At 32.8% G+C, this 16753-nt stretch overlaps 1 protein-coding gene across 1 annotated transcript in view; it reads right to left on the bottom strand.

The window, feature by feature from the left end:
- Nucleotides 1–16753, bottom strand: part of CFAP47 (cilia and flagella associated protein 47) — a 419927-nt gene that overhangs the window by 65390 nt on the left and 337784 nt on the right. Inside the window, exons 56-57 of the mRNA XM_064483196.1 lie at nucleotides 14934–15090; nucleotides 5773–5871 (exon numbers count right to left, since the gene is read on the bottom strand). Of these exons, the coding sequence (XP_064339266.1) occupies nucleotides 5773–5871; nucleotides 14934–15090 (256 nt within the window). The remainder of the gene's footprint in view (nucleotides 1–5772; nucleotides 5872–14933; nucleotides 15091–16753) is intronic.

Consider the following 16753-nt stretch of genomic DNA (forward strand, 5'->3'; position numbering starts at 1 on the left):
CCTAGACAGCAGCTTTCTGGGAGAATTACCTTCAGCTGGAGAGAGTCACCAGGCCAAGGATAAACTCTTTTCCAGGAGCAGACTACCTTTCATGATGGACTGATGGCAGGGGTGAGGTGGGGGGAAGAGTTGGGGGGTGAGAAAATGAGGTCTAAAATCCTGGTCTCCTCCTCCCAAATTAGGGCAACTCTCTGAAGGGCTATCCTACTTTTGGTGCTTGCCAGGGTGTGAACTGACATCTTTGTTCCCACTGCCCTCTGTTCAGTCTTGCTTCATCCCCTTCTTCCCCCAGCACTGCTGACCCTGAGCATACCACTCCCTAATACACTTCCTGTACACTAATCTCCTCCTCAGAGACTGCTTCCCAGGAAAACTTCTTTTGCAATAGTGAGATTTAAGATACTTCTGAGTGAAACTTGGACAGATATTTAAAATTTTTATTTTATTATTTACTGATTGATGTTTTACAGCTGTCTTTTATTTATAACAGTATTGTGGAGTTGGGTAAGAGAGCCTGAGACCTACACTGAAACCCAAGCTCCAGCACACATTGTGAGTGTGATCTTGAATAGAACTCCTGCACATCTCAGTATACTCGTCTTTAACATAAGGGTATTAATGGAATCTATCTTATAGGGTTGTATGAAGACTAAATGAATTAGAATTTGTAAAGTGCTTAAAATAGTTCTTGAAACAGAGTCCATTGTTACTGTTCATAACAAGTGACACTGTTTTCAATTAAAATACTATTAGGTAAATTGTTATATAGGTGATAAAAGAGAATGCCAAAATTTGCGAAAGTAGTATATGAACAACTGAAATTTGGTGATATTGTTTCAAATTAAAATGTTGAATAAGAGTAGAATATATACAGGATTAGGGATATCAAAAAGGGAGAACAAAGTTGAATTATTTTCAAATATAGATATAAATATAGCTATCTACAAAACTGGATACTTTTAAAATATAGATGTAAATATAGAAATAGATATCTACTCTTCTGTAAGAAATCCTTCTCTAGAAAACTGGTATTCACCAAGGCAACAAGACTATTTCATCAATGAGTAGTTGATGAAGATTAAAATCATTTGTCTAGTCATTGTTTCACCCAGAAAGCAAATGGATTTCAGAAGAAAAATAACTCATTTATTTCTTCATTCATTTTTCAGAAATATATACCCTGGCATGCACTGGCAGTGTGCCAGGTCTTGTTTCTTCTAAAACTGAAGAAAATCAGGAATCCATCTTTGGGTTTACCTATTTCCATCTATACAAATAATATTAATAACCAATACTTGTATCTAATTTTAGTGCTAAGAAATTTCTTCACATACACAATTGTATTTGTTCTTCAAAAAGCATCTTATTAGGTAAAACTGATTTTCATTTTTTCAGGGTCTAGAGAGTGCAGAAACCAGCACAAACTAACGCTACAGTTTGTAACATTTGATGTTACAGTCAAAACCAGAACATAGATTCTCACACTACAAATCTAATGCCCTATCCCTGCAGCTTGGCTCCCTTCCTCAGGTCCTACATCTAATTTTTCACAAATATACGTTTGTAAAGTGGTACCTACTCCCTCTCCCTATTGCTGCACTATGATATATAATAATGATCATCCCTTAGCCCCTCCCTGTGTTTTTTTTTTAACTATGACAGTCAGAGGACCCATGAAAATGTTGCAGCTAAGATTTCTTCTCAAGAGTTTAATCTTGATTTTGCTTCAGTGCCATTTGATTACTTCCTAGCAAAAGAGAAAAAGAACACTGCAAGTCTTATACATGTAACAGCTTTGTAGAAGAATGTCTTCTGAGATCACAATTCACCTATACTCTTGTCTCATTCTTGCTTACTTGACCTAAGTAGATCTCTAGACAAAAATGAGCATTAAAGTGAAAACCTGGCAGGTTAAGATTCTTCACTAATAGGAAGACCCTTTTTTCCCTCCTGTCTAATTCTGGACAACAGTTTTGAGAGAAAGATGACAAAAAGAACAGTGAATCTACTAAAAACAAAATGAAGTATTTAGTTATCTATAGCCTAGTATGGAGCTCATTTTAAGGAAGAAAAATTCTAGGAAAAAAAAAGTTGCCTTAGAGGAATGAAATGGATGTGAATGTCTTTCTCCAATGTAAAAAGAGTGTCAATGGCTAGAGTTCTAGTCTTGGTCCATATCTAACTACCTATCTATCTATCTATCTATCCATCCATCCATCCACTCACCCATCCAATTTTATTAAGGGATTTCATAAATGCAAGGGAATTTAAAATTTCAGAAAGTTAATATGAGGAATATTTATAGAAATTATTTTTACCCATGTCCTATCATATATACACCAAAATGTTAGTAAAGTTAAGTTGAGACTGGGATGATGCATAGACTAGCTTACCATGGACTGAAGCAGCAGCATTCACATTTGAGGAACATATACTAGTAATACCAGCTGTCACGTGGTCTCCCTTTAATGCCTAGCACTTAACTGAATTGAACTGAATGCACTGTCACATTATATGGCAAATTGGAGGATACAAATTTAGAATCTCTCTGCTGAATCAGTTCATCTGACAACATTTACAAAAGTATGTTTCTCAGCCAGATAAATGTTCAAAACACACAGCATTCCCTTTAAGTGGAAATACACAAAACATTTTAAAAAAAGAGAGAGAGAATCCTAGGAAACCCTGTTATAAGGAAATCTTTGTTTAAGCTGGTACTTCCCGAATTTGAGAATAGAACTTGTTTTTTCTTTTCTTTTTTTCCCACATCATAGTTATTTTCATGCCTTGAAATCTGTGTTCCACTGTACACAATCAGGTAAACAGTGATCAAGAATAAGAAAATATTTACAGTTTTCAAATATTCATCAAGGAAATGTTCCATGTAGATGTAGAAAGATTTAGTTTTAAGGATACAAATGCTTTACATGGTATACGAGATTATCCCTAGAGGCAATTTTTACAATATGGCCAACGAATCCCAAAGTCTAAAAATGCCAATAGTAATATAAGAAACAGAGATCCTATTTCTGTTGTATCCTTAATGTTTATGTTCCCCAAATCATCAGGAACATCCTTAGCATTAGTATTATACCATGTAAGAATACCAGACTAAATAAGAAGTTTATAGAAAATAAATAAACCCCTTTGGCGATCTTATTATATAGAGCAGCAGGGAATATATTTTGAACTATCAACCCACTGCACAGGCAGGGTATCCACTGCTAATCGAAAAATTCAGCAGAAGACTGTATTAAATTTGAAAACCATCTGAAGACAGTAAGAACAATATAAATTATAATTAAGAAAGTGCATTTATAATTTCTATTTTTCAAATTAGAAAATTTTAAATTGGAACACAAAATGTTGGTTTCTGTGTTGCACAAAAATTACATTACATATAATTACCAACTGGGTTATTTAATTTTTAATTTGAAAATAGCTTAAAAGTCACCTCCTGCAGAACAAAAGTCCAGTAATTTTAAAAAAATAAATAAAAACCAACCAAAGTCATTTCAGTATATAAGCAGTTCAAAATTAGTAAACAAAAATGAAAATTTTATAAACTAATGCAATAAGGCTGTTGACTTTGGCAAAATAAACAATAATTTCCATAATTCCCATCAACAATTCTATTTTTAAAGTAGATGATTTCCCACCATTTTATGTATGTATGTATGTATCTTTTGATCACCATTACCCATTATTTGTGTTACTTAAATCAGAGTACTGCCACAGGAAGCTTTATGTTGTTGTCATGCAAAAAAGGACTTTATTATTATAGAGGAAATAAATGGTCCTGGGTAAGAAGACTAAATATTGTAAAGATGTAGGTTTCAAATTTGCCTATAGGTTTAAGGTAATTGCAATCAAATGTTACTTGGACTTTTTGGAACTTGTTAAAAGACTGTTCTAAATTTTTTCTAGAAGGATAAATAGATGATAAAAGGAAAGTAATGATTTAAATGACAATGAAAAAGGAAATAAAATAAGAAAACATAAAACTGGAGGATTTAAACTGTATGGCACTGGAATGAGACCTGAAATACAGATCTATAAGAGACAATACATATAATCTGAATATAGGATATCACACTGCAAAAATAAAACAATAGAATAATAATTATTATTCAATGAAAAGATGAAGATCTTGCTAGTTAAATAAGAGGGATCAAATTATATTGTGATTACATAGCAAAAAGGCAAAATCTGAATAAATTAAAGGAGCAAATGAAAAAGATGCTTACCTACCTATAACTCTTTCCCCATTATAAACAAAGTAGAAGAAGAAAAAAAGAAAATATATGCAAATTTTCGTTTGATTTCATAATGCAGAAAGACTTTGAAAGTGTAGAATCAATGGAAGAAATTAAAAAAAAAGAAAATGTCGCAAATACTTAATGGATAAGTAAAATTAAAATTTAACCAGACATATAAATAGTTACTACAAATATAACAAAGTTGTTATTTGGCATTAAGGTGGTTTCCAATTTTTTTGCTATTATAAACAATTTACTATCAAACATCTCTGTGGATAAATAACCCATCTTTTGATTATTCCTTGAAAAGGTCTCACCAGAATTGGAATTACTGGGTCAAAAGGGTGATAATTTCTAAGTTGCTTTATGTACATTACAAAATACTTTTCAGACACTATGTAGTGATTTGTACTCCCCAAATCACTGTTTGTTCCAATTTCATTAGTTCCATTAAAATAGAAAAATAAAGAAAAAAGAAAAACTTAGTTGGCTATCATTTAAAGCAGTATCTATTGGAGTATTAGTGACATGGAACAAATTTTCAGTTATTCTTTGGCCATTTGTACTTCCTCTTTTGTGAACTGTAGGTCATACTCTTTTTAATGCATTGCAAATAAATAGAAAACAAAGATGTTAAAACCAGACACACTGTGGTTGTGGTTCAGCTTTGCCAATAAGCAACTGCTTTGATTTTGTGTAAGTTAACTTTTCTGAACTGCAATCTCCTTGATTCAATAAGAATAATAACACCTACACCATGGAGGTGTTTTGAGAGTTAAATGAAATAAATTAATGAGATTTAGGATGCAGATATAAATGACTATAGCAAATATAAAAGAAAGTCATGAACCCAACTTACATTGGAATGTTATTAGTAGTTACTAATTTTAGTCATTATTTTTGTATTAATTATATTAAGATAATTTGTATTTTATATTTACCATAATTATTATGATAAGTTATTTGTGATTAAAAATATTTTGAGCAAATTCATATTTTGTAAGCTTTAGATTTTTAACCAACTTCATTATTTCTTATGTCTTGTATTTTTTTTCCTGTTCATAAGTATGCAGCTGGGGTGACCAATATATATAATACAAACAAATATATACCCTATAATAAATTTTCAGAGAATCATCAGCTTTGTAAAGACGCAATTATTTTTCATAAATGTGAGCAGCTTTAGCACACTGGTATTTTCAATTTTCGTAAATCTTCTTTGACACACACTTTTGTATTAAGTGGTATGACAGTCAACCACTCAAAAATCTCAGAGATAAAATATTTTACTAGTTGTATTTATGCATTATGGAATTAAAAACTAAAGATGCAATGAATATACCTAGAGGTTATACTGTCCATGCTTTTCTGTCAACTTAGTAAAATTTGTATCAAAAATTTTTATCGTATATTTAATTTTCATGAAATATTTATTAACACAAGACATATAGTTCATCATTTCTGAAATATGACAGCATATAGAATGACAGAATATAAGGTAAAAATCCTGTACCTTTTGTATGACTCAGACCACGAAACTTGAAGGCAGAAGTCTTTTCAAAGAAGCTGTCCCAGTACTGAGCCATGACAAGATTCTTGGGCTTTTCATGAGCTAATGACAATAATAAAGAGATATTACACTTCAATGTGACCTTCAAGAGGAAAAACATCAGTGGAGATTGAAATAGAATCCAAATTTCCTTCTAACAGGAAATCTTTCAGATGATCATTTTTCAGAGTATATTTTAAAATAAGATTTAAATGCCATTTTGAAAAATATATTCAACATTATTAATAGTTTTCTCTATAATATGAAAAAATAATATAAAATTAACTCATAAATTCTTGGAATTTTACTATAAACTATTCAGATAACAGGTATTAGTGTGAGCTTGTTTGAGCACACTATCTAAAAATTGATTGTGGTAGTTAATATTTACATATGCAAAAATATACATTTTACAACATTAATAAGAATTTAAAGTAATAAATATAAAAATCAATCAATTATACAAAACATACCTACAGGCTACAAACCAAGTACTTGCTTTTAGTCCTAATATGTATAAAAGATAAAAAGCTCTGTAATGATAGACATTGATAATTTTAAGTATACTGAACCAGATTATCAGCTGATGCCTTGGAAAAGAATGGGAGTGTTGCAACACTTATGAAGGGGATTTTTATAACATATAGGAAAATTGTATATTTATTTATGATTTTGCCCATGAATACCACTTGTAGAAATATACCTTAAATATATACTTAAAACATGAAACAATATGTATATAAAGGCATTATTTGTACAGGAATATGCATTGCGGTATTATTTGTATAGCAAATTATTGGAAATGATGAAAAGATCGACGTAGTGGAGACTATTTTATATATAAATAACAGTGCAGCAAAAAACTGAGGTACTAAAAACTCACAAAAACCAATGAGAAAAATGTCCATTAACTATTTTAACTATGATTCCAGACACATTATTAGGTGAAGTTAGCAAGGTGCAAAAGAAATTATATAGTATTCTACCTTTGTGTGAGATAGAGGGAGAAATAGAACTATGTGTGTATATATGCATTTATTCATATACACTCATTTCTGCAAAGACACACACATTATGGATAAATCAGAATCAAATGAAGATGGTCAAGATGGTCAAGATGGTCATCTATCCAGTTGCTTAAGAATGTAGTGGATGGTAAAGACATGAGAATGAGATTTCTTTAACTAGGACTTCTGATACACTTTTGAGCTTTGAACAATGTTTCACAAATTCAGAAACAAAATAAAATTTCAAGAGTTTGAAAAAGCGAATGTTAAAACTGAATTTAAATTAAAAAATAAGGAATCCATCCCTGTATAAACTGCTAACAAAACTACATAGAATAAAGAATAAATTAAAGAATATTTGGGCCATAGTTCTCTGACTGTTCTATTGTCATGCAATATATGCTAGGAGGAAAAAGTAACTGCTGAGATAGCTTTAACTTTGGTAATTTTTGGTTCCTTTTTCTTTTCTTCTCTCTCTTTTTCGTAGTTGTAAGAATATAGTAATTTTGATAAACAAGTTCATACTGTATAGCACAGGGAACTGTATTCAATATCTTGTAGTAACTTATGGTGAAAAAGAATATGAAAATGAATTTATGTTCATACATAACTGAAGCATTATGTTGTACACCAGAAATGGACACAACATTGTAAACTGACTATACTTCAATAAAAATATATATTAAAAAAAGAATATAGTAATTTTGAAAAAATAAGGGGTATATGGCTATGACACAGCAAATGAGTATTGAACTGATGTGTTGGGAACCAGGTTTTTCATGTGGGAGAAGTGAGAGTGAGGTGAATAAAGAACCCTATGGTGTAGGACTGGAAGAGGAGGTATCAGTATGAAATAATGATTTTTAATAATTACATTTCTTTGCTCTGTCCACTGAAAGGGACATCCCAGCAACAATGAGCACATCTAGCAATAAGTACATCTCAGATATTAAACACCTCATTTCTGTCAAGCAAATCTTGGAAATATGCCTAATTCTAGCTTTACAGCAAGTTAAATACAAGGTGCAAGTGGAACATTTTATAGTGCCAGAAAGTAACAAAATGTTCAAAAACTAATGGAGACAATAAAAAAGACAAGGCACTACAGAAGCTTCCAGTGCAGATCAGCTAAGAGAGGCAGACAAAAAAAAGGGGGGGAGGGGAGCTGATTTTCTATCTCTTGCTTGGTAGAAACAGGTGGCACTCAAATTCTCTTGTTGGGGTAGCAGGCTGAGGGAAAGGGTAGCCAGGGTAGAGTTGATTATAAATACATGTAAAAACATGATTTGACAACATTCTGTAAGAAACTTCTTCAAATTTAATTATGTAGGTAATCTGAAAGACAAAGAATAGAAAAAGATGTACCATGCAAATAAATGTTAATTTTAAAAAATAGGAATGGTTATATTAATATCACATAAGGCAAACTTTAGAGAAAATAAAATTCCTTGAGACAAAGAGGGACAATAGATAATTAGAAAATACCAATATACCAGAAAGACATACAATCCTTATGTGTCTATAACAGAGCCTCAACTTACATGAAGCAAAAATCAATGGAGCTAAAAGAAGAAATAAACAAATACACCATTATAGTTATACATTTTAATAGCCCTCTCTCAGCAACTGGTAGAGAAATCTACTAGTCAGAAAATCAGCAAGGACACAGAAGATCCAAATAACAAAATTAACTGACAGAATTTAAATGATATATGTAGAACACTCCACAAAACAACAGCAGAATCCGTATTTTTTCAAGCTTCTATGGGACATTCACCAAGATAGACCACATCCTGGGTCATAAAACAAACCTCAATAAATTTAAAATACTCTAAATGATATAGATTGTGCTCTTTTGACTATAATGGAATAAATAACAGAAAGAAAAAAAGAAAAAAAGGTGGTCTGGAGGTGTCTTTTTCCAGTCTTCTCTGGTACTATTCTTTCAATGAATGTCTTCTCAAAACCAATAAAGATTTGCTATAATTCAAAAACTCAGCAAACAAGTTCAGTAGTCCTCAATGCAAAAGAGAAATGGAAAAAGAGAGATTATTCTTTTCTGTTGATATAAGAGCTATGAATTTATACAGACACTAGCTGTAGTATTTTTAAATTGCTTGTAAAAGCAATTAAATTCCTACTAGAGATCTGGATACAGAGAAATTCAGAGAAGGAAGAGAGAGTCATTTCTGTTAACATTTTTGGTTTTTTTGGTTCTTTTCCCAGCCTCAGGGACATTACTCAGAAATATGACAATGACATTGTTTTAAACAGAGAGATCACGTAACCTCCCTGAATAAAGAGTGGGCCATCAGATAACACACAGTGAGTGATCAAAGAATCATAGAATCACTAGCTAGAAGCAAACTTAGAGATTATCTGGTACATCCTTCAGTGTGTTAGGAGATAGAGAAGACAAAAAATATACAGAGAGATGTTTCTTGCCCAAGTTCACACTTGTGTCTTCCAATTTTAAATCTCTACACATTTTTATACATTGAATGTTCTGTGATTAAATGCAACAGTGTGATGGGGATTTGATAGTATTGCAATTATATTGGAGAAAGTTCTTTTTCTAAGGCCATACATGCTTTAGAGATGAAATTATATGTCTAGAGATAGAGATAGGATATAAAGCAAGTTCCCCAAAAGTTAACAATTGATGAAAGAGATGAATCTGTATGAAAAGTATAGGGCTATTCATTGTACTGTGCTCTTCTGTAGCTGTGGCATTTTTCAAAACAAAAAGTGGTGTCCTATGGAAAGGGGATTAAAGACTAAATGAAAAAAAAAAAAAAAAAAACAAGAAAAAAGCCACCTACAGCTTTATTAAATGGAAGCACATTTTATTTATTTGTAAAATGGGATTTGTATATGACGAACTATTGGATCATGAAAAAAATTATAAATTATATGTATTTAACTCTCTATGAAAAGGAGATCGATCAATTTATTGACATTAAATATATGAGTTGCTGACACTACCTGGAAATATTTTACAAGTAAATACACATACACTGAAATGAAGGCTGAAAAACATTTACTAAATGAGGTATATTTTGAGACCACTATGTAAAGATCAACATTTCTGAAAGTGTAGTCTTCTGACAGCCTGCATTGGAATAACTTGTGATGGTCTTACCCCAAACATAATGAATTAGAATAACTGAGTGCGGACCTGGGAATTCAAATTTTGATAAGTTTCCAATTACTGCTTACTGAATTTTAAGAGCTACTAAAGGAGAGAAAAGGAATTCCAAAGATTAAAGCTCCCAAACAGCACCTAAAAATAATTAAATTATAAGCAAGTTGAGTCTCAGATTACTTGCCTGAAAAGTGGCTGTAACAATCATTTTACATCTACTTTTCCACAGAACAAGAGTGTTACCTATTTGTTATGAGCAAAGCAAACTATGACAAATAACCCGATTAAACTCAGACATAAAGAGACTGTTACATATTTCCCTGCCCATCAATCTCAAATCACCCAGTACTGCTTATTTGTTAATTCAAATATTTAAATAGTTGACTGTCTGAATTTGGGAGATTTTTTGAGAGTGTGGGACTCCTTCTTACACCTATTTATCTCTCTTCTGTATAAAGCTATGCACACCCTGACTGGCAATGATCACTACACATTTAACATAAATATGTATTCAACTCTGGAGGTACTTTAGATAAGATTCAGAGGGCCTCCAGGGCCAAAATTTTCATAAACTAATTTTAATGTGTGAAATCAAATGCACTGGGTATTGCCTCTCCACATCCCATTAAGTGTGATTAACTTATCGTAACTGTGCTATATTAGTACTTTGTTTACATTTTATCAACTTTCAAAGTGGAAGTTGATATTTGATAATTATATCAATTGGCATGCACACCTTTATCCCTACTGTTATTTTGTTTTGCTCTTCAATAAAACTACTGACATCTGGAAAAGAGTCCACTTATATTGAAACATTAGAATCAAACCATTAATCGCATTTAAATTTGGATTAAGTAAAAGATTCACTAATCTCAAGACTATTGCTACTTTAATAGAAGTAATCAAAGCAACTACTTGCATGCATCAATTACTGCTTCATGCATTCATGTAACTTTTTGGTATATAATCCATAGTGATATTTCACAAGGAGAATACCATACAAAATCAAAATACGAAGTGTATATATGTTTGTGTGTATGTATATTCCAAACATGAGGTAGTTGTGAAATGTGCATATGACAGTTTTCAGCACAAAACAGATGCTTGATACATAGCCAGTGATGGAATATTCAACTCCTGCTTTATCAACATACATGCCAAGACTGAAATACTCATTTAGGTAGGAAGAAATCTATGAATTAACATAATCCCTGCCATTAGCAAGCACATAAATTAGCAGGTTTGTAATATGGTTATATGAGCAAGGGCACAGACATACATATAATGGAGATGTGTCCTCAAATTCTTAACGTGTACATTGGGCCCTAATTTGTAATGTTTTTAACTCAGATCCTTGTTTTCCATTCACTGCTACCTTCCCTCTTTCCATCTTTATTTCCAGCTAAGTAGGAGGTAAACTTATGAGTAGGGGGCTAGGATGGAGGACATAATTACTAATGAGAGAGAACTGTGGGAACTGAGCCCATAGATGCCAGTCACTGAGCAAGGGAACATGTCCCGGCTGAACCCAGAGGCCAATACAGGAAATCCAAGCATGTGTGGATCAGACAGAGCTACTGTATAATGGCAATGTTAAAAAGGGAATGGAGAGTCCCAAAGAGCTGAAAAAGTGTGTCAGGAGGGACATTCAGGGGCATTTCTTGAGGTCCTTTGATAGGACAGAGGGAGGCCCCTTTCACTGAGATCTAGGGGGAGGAAGCTAAAAGAAAGGCAAGTGACATTCTTTAGAGCCTTATCAGTACGGGGCTGTTAAAGTACCACTTATAATCAGTCAACTTAGAATGACAGGTGGTCCTGGAGAAGATAGCTAGACGTGATGCGTTCAAGACCCTGTTTTATCACTTACTCATTGTATGGCTTCAGGAAATTTCTAAGCCTCAGGCTCCACGTTGAAAAAAACTCCAGAGTCTTTTGTTAAAGATTGGGCATAGCCACAGTGATGCAGAACAAATCCTAGTTTCCTAGGCTACTTGAAAGCTTTTCTGTAGCATTCTGGTCCTCATGGGACTCTTTACTGGCCTGCTTCGCATACATCTCTACTATTCTCCAGGTGTTTAGGACATCTCCTCTCTAGCCACCCTACCTCATTCACTTTTTTAAGTTGGCATAGATTAAAATATGAATGGACTCCTGAAATACAATCTTTTTTTATACTCTGCCTTGCATAATGGTCAACTGAAAGAACATATAGAGACAACACACAGGAGAATTAAAGAACTAAACAGAATTTAATTAAACAGAATTAAAAGAGTTTTTTGAATAGCCAAGGGCAATATTTCTGAGAGAAGGGATCAAAATGAAAAGAGCCAAGATAGCAGCAGCAGAAAAGACATTAGAGAAGTGGGGCAATATAAAAGTGTGATAATGAGTTTACAGTTCTAAAAATACTGCCTTCTTGGAAAAATAGTGAATTTTGAAAGATATGTTTATCTATATATCTTATACATCTGTAACTCTATATCTATATGTCTGTCTGTCTGTCTGTCTATCTATCTATAAAAGAGATGAGGAAGGCAGGATCTGAAATACTGTGAGATCTCTCACATGCATCAACCCCTCTCTTGGTGCTATATTATGAGTCTTGCTATCAACTTCCCTAAGGGGGTTCTGTGAATTCTGTAGCATCAGCAGGAACATTTACAACTTCTTTTGAAAGACAGCAAGGGGTTGCATGGTCCTATCATGAAATAATTTTAATACATTTATAAATATTTAAATGAGTAGGCATTAATGTAGTACTTTTTCTAATAAGAATATTTGGCATATCTGTTAAATATTTTTATTCTTGTCAGTCATGTTTCCTTGTGGCCCTTCAACAATTCAATTCAGGTCAAATTATGAGGCCAGATTGCCAAGGAATATGAGTACAAGAAGACATGTACATGGTGGCTAGAAAAAAAAAGAGTCCACAAAAGGAAGAAGGAGGAGGTTATAACAGAGAGAGAGAAAGGAAAGAAGGAATCTTTTCATCAAGTAATAGAGAAAGTGTAACAGAGGAAGATACCAGAGGTCAGTGTCTTTTTTGGTCTCTAACATCCTCAGGTTGAGGGAGAAAGGGGGGAACCTGAGAGTTTAAACATTCACCCAAGAGAGAGTGAGTTTACTTAAAAGAGTCTGTTTTAAATTACAAAAGACTAATACATTTTCGATGATCAAGCTTACTGCTTTTTCCTGTTATACAGCAGAAAACATTTTAGATCAATTAAAGAAAATTGAGAAGTCACAAATTATTCCACTTTTTAATATGAAAATCTTGATCCAATCTGTTTTTATAACACTCTTACAGTTATGAAGTGATTTGGCTGCAATTACCCTGAAAATTCTATTCCCTGGAAAGTTCCATTTATCAGCCTTGAGTGCTCCCACACCAGGGAATTCTGAGCCCTACAAGTGGTATAAACTTCACAAATACAAATTTTCTTGGTACCTACCTAAATTTGTGGTTTGCAACCCCAGCCAATTACATTTTTGTGTTTGAATTTTGTCAGCTCCATCTTCCTTTCCCTCCAGAAATTATTTCAAACCACTGTGCCACTCTTCAGATCTCTTAATATATCTGCTTTTCACAGCAGATGAAAAATGTAAACCTGAATGCTCTTAATACGAAAGCCCCTCTACTATCTACACTTGATCTACATTCACATTTGTTTTACCTTATCTCCACTTGTCCAAAGGTACAAATGCCCCTCCTATTCATGGCTCTTCCTTCTCCCTCAACTCTGACTCGAGTCCTCCCAGAGCTTTGGCCCATCAGTTAAATCCTACCTCCTTTATAGCTTTAACTTTTGCTCAACTGTGGCTTATTCTTTCTGTTTATATATATGCTCAAGTCTCTTTCATATTAAAATGCTGGCTTCCTTGAGCCTGCAATCAGTATTTACTAAACTGTATGTCTCTTCTCATCACAAAGTATTCATTAGGGAATTTTATGTGAGATGACACTATGTTCTTCATGTTTCTTAACTATTTCATACCAAGAGCATGAGGAGATGATCAGGAAAGATGAGAACTCCAATAGGTCAATGATAGTGTTCAGCTTCAGCATTAACAAAAAAATAGTAAATTTGCAATGATGATGAGATACAATTTTCCCACAATCAGATTGACAGGGATTAAGGAGAATGCTTATACTCAGGGCTTACAAGGTTCAAGAAAATGGGTAGTAATGTCTGTAACAGACTCCTGATGGCAGCATGAATTACAACAGTATAACCATTCTGGAGAGTAAATTGGTTATTTACATTAAAAAACCTTAACATATGTGTTCTTTGTAGCCCTGAAACTGAACTTTATAAAATAGATCATAGTAGTAGGAATAGTTTTAGAAGTAGTAATTACAGTTGAAAAGTTAAAATTGTTAGTGTCCAATTTTAGATTTAAAATGTGTTTAAGAAAACTTATAAAGAGTTGATTTTTATTTCAGACTCACATTATTGGGTCATTTAATACAAAGTGACCAAACACTTAACACAATCAAATTTAAAAACATACATCTTCAATATGACATGAAAAAAGGAACACTCTTGGTTGGAGCCAAAATTTAATCCAAATACACTATCTACTTATAAAGAAAAGGGGGAAAGGAAACAAAATCAGAACACTGGAATTTCTGTAAACTTCTGAGCAATAAGCATTGGCATATTTGAGTAACACCACAGGAACTGTACAAATTTACTTATTCATGTATTTGGATTTGTAGATAAAATTAGAAGAACTTGATTTGGTACACAGATTCCTAATTTCCAATTCTGGCTTCATCATTTATGAGCTGTGATTTTGGTCACAAAACTTCATCTCTTACCCATTAAGTTTTCTCTTTAATAAAATAATGTTGTAGAAATAACGGATCTCTAAAGTGTTCACTACCTCTAAAATCCTTGGACTCTATGATAGAGTAAGGTTGATTAATACTTACAAAATAACATATGTAAAGTATAAGAAAAACAACTCACCTGTTAGCATGATATCAATTAAAACATCGTCCTTGGTGGGATTTTGGAAAGGTATAAGAATAGATGATTGAAAATGAAGGTATGTGGTTATTGTTTCTATTTCTTGAGGCTGGGGAAATAGTCCTACTCCAGAGAGGTAGAATATCCAGTCTTTAAACTGTTTAAAGGTAAACATTCATAAAATGTATGTCCTAATTGCATACTTTTTATTTGCAACACTTAATATAGTACACATAAAAATTTTAACAGAAAAGAAGTCTTTTATTAATATTTAACATGCATTGTTTTAATCTTTCCTTTCTTTTTCAAATTGCTTTTGATTTTATTGAAAAATCAATGTGTTTTTACACTGAAAAAAAGAAGGCAAGAGACCAATATTCAAGTATTAAACATATTTCAATGTATACAAGTTTACTGATAACAACAAAAAAGAGAAATCTTAATGAAAACCATGCATTTCTGCTCAAGGTTTTATTTTTTTTTATCAGTTTATCTAACAAACTGGGTACTAATTGCTGTATGAAGTTTCTACAATCTTAGGGAGAATTTTAAATGAAATTTGGTTATCACATCAAGGTAAAGAAGGTGAGGCAAAGATTGAAATCCCATTAAACAGAAGTGTGTACAACTAATTGTCATATTATTTACACCCATCACCTAGTAGAGTGTATGTTCTATTATCACACACTATGAAAAGTATGGCTCAAAAATTAGTGAAGGAGACTGAATGTGGCCACTGTTCTTATCTGAGTTTCATAAGCCCTCAAAGATCTGTTTGAAAATGTTCCCTTTGTATCATTTAGAATAAAAGTCCCTTGAGACTCCATTCTGTACCAAACACTTTGCTAATGTTACTGATGAATGAAGAGGCCATTAAATAAAAAGCAGTGAACAATGTCCTAGTTTATCACCTCTCAAACTACATAGAGGTTTCCCAGCTTAAGTTCCAATAAAAACAGGGAAATTTGCTTTAAGATTGTTTCAAAGTAGGATAGGTGGTGACAGAAAATCTATAAAATACTGTCACAGTAGTGAGAATTAAAGGCAAGTTTTATCTGCATGTATCTTCAAATGACTATATTACTTTTAATTAGAGATTCTACCAGCGTAAGTTCACTAGATTTTCACTTATGATGTCCCAATTTGATCACACGTAATTGACTGACTGGAATCAAGCGTCAGAGCTCAACTACATTAACAACTGTTTTATGTAAATTACTTACTTTTTGGCTATTTTACAAAACAAATTCTGGAGGACAGAAATTGGGTTACTTTAATCACTGGGAATGAGCCAAACTACAGAACCAAGAAGGTCATGTTTTCACATTTTGCCAAGTGGCCTGGAATATTGGCGCTTCTAAATTGAACCACATCCCACCATTCTTGGACATTAGTATCCAACAATCACTCTAGCTTTGCTTACATTATCCACCTGGGTACAAAGGGAAATTAAAAAGCATCCCAGAGAACAGGTGCATTTTTTTTAAAAAAAGAAGTAACAGTTTTAGTGCATCTTTATCGCAAACTTCTTTGAAAGGAAACACAGTAAAACCATTAAAGAGCCAATTCCGATGACTCTGAAAGATGAAACAAGTGGAGGTAAAAGATAGTAGATGTGGCTTTCACGCTGAGCAGAGCTTAAGGGCATTCAAGCTTGCTAAGAATTAACAGAGTTTTCCAGAGACACAGGCTACAAGGATCATAGATACATGCTGGGTAATAAAATCACTCTGATTTCATCTCTTTTTCCTTCATTTTGACTATTCTGACCTTTGGACACAGTGAGTCACATAATCGAGTATAAATGAAATAAATAATGG

This window comes from Camelus dromedarius, chromosome X (genome assembly GCF_036321535.1).
Source record: "Camelus dromedarius isolate mCamDro1 chromosome X, mCamDro1.pat, whole genome shotgun sequence".
In the NCBI taxonomy this organism is placed as follows: Eukaryota; Metazoa; Chordata; class Mammalia; order Artiodactyla; family Camelidae; genus Camelus; species Camelus dromedarius.